The sequence below is a fragment of the Malania oleifera genome, chromosome 5 (genome assembly GCF_029873635.1).
Source record: "Malania oleifera isolate guangnan ecotype guangnan chromosome 5, ASM2987363v1, whole genome shotgun sequence".
Lineage (NCBI taxonomy): Eukaryota > Viridiplantae > Streptophyta > Magnoliopsida > Santalales > Ximeniaceae > Malania > Malania oleifera.
The window spans coordinates 94,678,227-94,682,802 of NC_080421.1; the positions used below are offsets into that span (position 1 = coordinate 94,678,227).

At 34.1% G+C, this 4,576-nt stretch overlaps 1 protein-coding gene across 2 annotated transcripts; it reads right to left on the reverse strand.

Annotated features, from left to right (window-relative positions):
* On the reverse strand, positions 1–3,289 carry LOC131155466 (probable indole-3-pyruvate monooxygenase YUCCA10). 2 transcript variants are annotated; one of them, XM_058108630.1, is made up of 4 exons: positions 2,592–3,289; positions 2,071–2,304; positions 981–1,103; positions 1–687 (listed from the first exon to the last, which is right to left on the reverse strand). In XM_058108630.1, exons 1-4 carry the CDS (start codon positions 3,201–3,203, stop codon positions 523–525), a joined length of 1,134 nt encoding a protein of 377 aa, XP_057964613.1. In that variant the 5' UTR covers positions 3,204–3,289; the 3' UTR covers positions 1–522. The 2 variants fall into 2 exon arrangements, with proteins under 2 accessions (XP_057964613.1, XP_057964614.1); XM_058108631.1 differs by lacking the exon at positions 981–1,103.
* Between the last annotated feature and the right edge of the window lie 1,287 nt (positions 3,290–4,576).

Sequence of the window (4,576 nt, forward strand, 5' to 3'; positions counted from 1 at the left end):
TGAAGAACCAATGGTATTTTTATTGTAATAACTGAACCGTGAACACTAAGTGCATAACGAGAATACAAGTAGGGATATTTAAACTACATGATACATGAGACATCTTAAATCTCATGAAATTTGAGATAATATGAATCCCATAGAATCTAAAATATTCACATATTTTATTAGGAGTCCATACAATCTGCTTTATGGACATATCTGCTCCTTAGATATTCTCTGAATCAATAAACTCTGATTTATTGTCATGATCCCCAGATAATTGACTTTGGATCTTTGACTGATTTATCTCAAATATTTGACATTTAAATCTGTAACGGACAAAATCGTCGACAGTTTGATGACACCATCGATAATTTTTTTTAGAGTTTGTTTTTGTTTGAAACCGTCGATGTAACCATCGACGGTATCACTCTCATTGAGTATGCCGAGCTGTGATGCATTGTTAACATATATATGTATGTATGTAACACAGTACTCCTTAATAATTATATAATCATGGGTGTATATATATAATGAAGCTTAGAAGAGTTTGCTGATATCTTGGGCAATGTTGCGGGCATCCATGGCAGCTCCATAAAGGCCTCTCCTTGCCAGTCCAGCACAGTACAGACCATCTTTGCCCTTCCAGTGGTTTGGAAAACTTGGCTTTGGTATCCCATCCTCATTTAAAAGGTAACTGTCTCCCTACCAAACATTCAAACAAAGCAACCACTCAGCTTTTAAAATTAAGATTGCATTAGCACATCACATGCATGCATTCCCTACACACGAAGTGTAGTTAGGGTCTACACACCTAACAAAAATATATGATTAATGTCCCGATTGTTCATATGAATTACATTTCACGTCATATGTGTCTATTAGATATAATTAACTTATGTCTTAAGACTCATTATGTGTCTATTCGAAATGTAACTTATGGGACACTAAGTGCTCTATATTTACTTTTGTTAATTATGGTAACTAATTATTATTACCTTGAGCCACATATTTGTTGATCTTTTAAAGCCAGTTGCAAAAACAATAACCTCAAATGGATGTGACATGCCATTCTTAAACTGCACTTCGTTCCCCTTTATGCTAGTCATTGCTGGCAAGACCTGTTCAAAACCATATTTTTAATAAATATAATAACAAAAATAATAGTAAAGTAATTAAAACATCAAAACATGATTAGAGAAGTTTTACAAATATTTAGAATATAGAATAGTAAATATAAAATTAAGTTAATTTTTCAATAAGAAAACGAAATTATTTTAGTAAATTTCCTCATGTGCAAGTGGACTTGCAAAGGGGCCTAGATCTAATTGATTAAGTCAATGCCCTTAATTCTAAGGGAACCTTATCAAGTCAAGCAAGCAAATGATATATAACTCAAACACTATATCTCTCTCTCTCTCTCTCTCTCTCTCTCTCTCTCTCTTTTAATGATGCGCTATTTTCTTTTTCTTTTTTTTTTTTAAATATTGTCTTCCAATTCTCACCTCATAAAAGAGCATACTATTTTTTTTTCCTATTATTTAAGTAGTATTATACTTATCATCTAAATATTATACTTTCAAAATACCTACTATATATAATTGGATCGTACATGCATATATAGTAATATGTATAAAAGTGTGATATTTATAAAGTAAAAGTACATACATATTGGATGACTAGGTAGTTGACTATTTACTTTGAAACACCTAACTAGTTAAGTTTTAGATAGCTAACAATATGTCATTAATGTAAATTAAGTTTGATCTTACCGGAATCAGTAAGAGACTTGAACTCCCAAATCGTGCCAATCTTACCTTTATATAGCTATCAATACTCAAGCTATCCTATGAGGAATTACTATTTAAAGCGAATCATTCCTAGCTAGCTAGACAATTATATAAGGAAAATTTTATGTTCCTTTCTCTTGTAGTATTCAAACTTCTAAATTAATATATATTTTTTCTTTTCAAACTGCTCACTACATGATTGGGTTTAAAAGTGCATAATCTAATTTATCGATTAACATATATATATTTTTCATTTAACGTTTCGTTTGATTTCATGAATCAAATATGACGTAAATACCTGAATCTCACGAGACTTAATCTTCTTGCACGTGCCTACATCAATAATAGGATATTTTCCATCCTTCACTTTAAGGAAAAATGGACCCTCTTGAGGCCTACTGATCCCATGCCGGCCAAGGTCTCCATAGAAAAGCTTGCTGAGCAGGACAAGCAAAGAGTCCACCATGTAGAAGGGAAGGTACCTTAACAAAGTCAACCCCAAATTCACCATTTCTCTTGACAGAATGTGAACCTGCACACATTTAATTATTCTTCATATACCCAAAAAAAAAAAAAATGCATGCTTGAAACATAAATTCAAAAATTTAGGATCGACAGTAATATATAGAAATTAAGAAAACTAAAATGCTAGCATTTTTTCATTATATGTATTTTAATTTAGAATACATCCGACAAGACATAATCACATCGGATTAAATGTAGACCATGCACCCGACATCCATCCTACACCCAACTTGTTTCGTGTAAGAATGCTCCAGCAATACTTCTTAAAAATAAAAAAAGTTTAAAAATAATTACCGGGCTTCGAACCACGAGGGAGGTCATTGCACCATGGTTTGATAGGTCAAGTGCAATCTCCATGCCAGAATTCCCAGACCCTACAACCAAAACATTCTTTCCATTGTACTCCTTCCCAGATTTATACTGGGTCGAGTGAATCACATCGCCCGTGAAAGCTTTCAAACCATCGACCGCCGGAATAAACGCATCGCTTGTTTCTCCGGTGGCCACAACCAAAAACCTACCGGAATACTCTTCGGTGCTGCCGGAACCGCCATTCTTTACCTTAACATACCATTTTTTGGAGCCGTCATCGTAAGTTGCCGACTCAACGAGCCTTTGGTAAAGGGGACTAATCTTAAAATGAGAGACGTAGTCGTCTAAGTACTGTATGAACATGTCCCTAGGAACGTACTTGGGACAAGAGGAGGGAAATGACATGTGAGGGAGCTCGCAGAATTTCTTAGGCAAGTGAAGATGAAGACGGTCGTAGGATTTTTTCTTCCACAGAGAAGCAAAGCAATCTTCTCTTTCGAGAACCGTGTTGGGGATGGAGAGGAGGTTCAGGCAGGCGGCGACGGCGAGGCCGGACGGCCCGGCTCCAACGATGATTGCACCTTCTTCCTGCATTTTCTTGCTCTTCTATTGATCGGATAAGAATAAGAAGAGTTGAAGAAATCAGAGTATGAACACGAATTAATGAAAGAGATACGGGCAGCCGGTGTGTACATGCATACATATATATATATATATATATATATATATATATATATATATACATGGGGGACAAATTTTTTTGGGAGGTCCACACACGTCACAATGGAGTGATTGGATAGTATTACTTGACGTGCAATAATGGATTGTGCATGTAGGTCAAACTGCGTTTGTCACGAGTATTGTTTTAGATGCTTTTAATTTGTAGTATTTTCACATTTTGAGCAGTTCTATTTAGATTTTTTTTTTTAAATCCAGTATGTATTTCAGTCACAAAGTAATTAGTTAGGTAGCAATCTTGTTATTAGGGATGTGCAATTAATTAATGCATGGGTTGAAAAATCGAAGCTCAAAAGAAATTGTTTGTTTGGACGGCTCCATCTCGGCATCCACAATTACGATACTAATTTAACCAAAATTTATAATCCAATATTTAGCAATTTGACATATATAGTAGTCTACATAATGCATTTTTTAAAGAAGAAATAGTTTATTGACTAACATCTTAATTAGCAGATAATTTATTAGATATTTATTAACATCTTAATATACTATTTTTTAATTAGTTTTTTTAATGTATATATATATACTTTAATCAGTAAATACTTATTTAATGAATTCAAGCACTCGTGTGAAGAATTTTCACATTTTAATTAGTGTATTTAATTTATTTTTTCACTGTGTAGTATGTATTTTGGCAAGGAAGTTGCTAAAGAATAATGCATTGTGTTGGAATTAGTGTGATCCCAAGAGATGGGTGAATTAAGTTTTTTTTTTTTCTTAAAATTTTTTTTTTGGCTAATTTAAACATTTCTCCGATTCATCACAAATCATATCCCATTTTAATTAAAGCGTGCATGTAAAGTGATTAAACCATGAGTCCATACATACACATGAACATATCTCATTTAATTCAAATGTGTGCATGCAAATAATTATAATTGTAAATAAACAGGTATACACATATGGAAATTAAGGTATAGAAAATAAATGAAATAAGGAGAGAGAGATACACGATATTTATTATTGAGGTTCGACCAAACTAGCCTACGTACGTTACTGTCTTAGGCATACCCCCCAAGGATTACACTAAGTACTACTCTAACTGTGCGGAGCGACGCCACTTACAATCCTCTCCTTACTAGGCGAGGAATACCCCCAGTCACATTACACGGCTGACCCCAACCTACACACTTCTCCTTACGGGGTGAGGAATACCCAGTTCAATTACTATGATGAGCTGAGTTGGTTTCCCTTATGGGGCAGAGACTACCCAGTTCAATTACAAG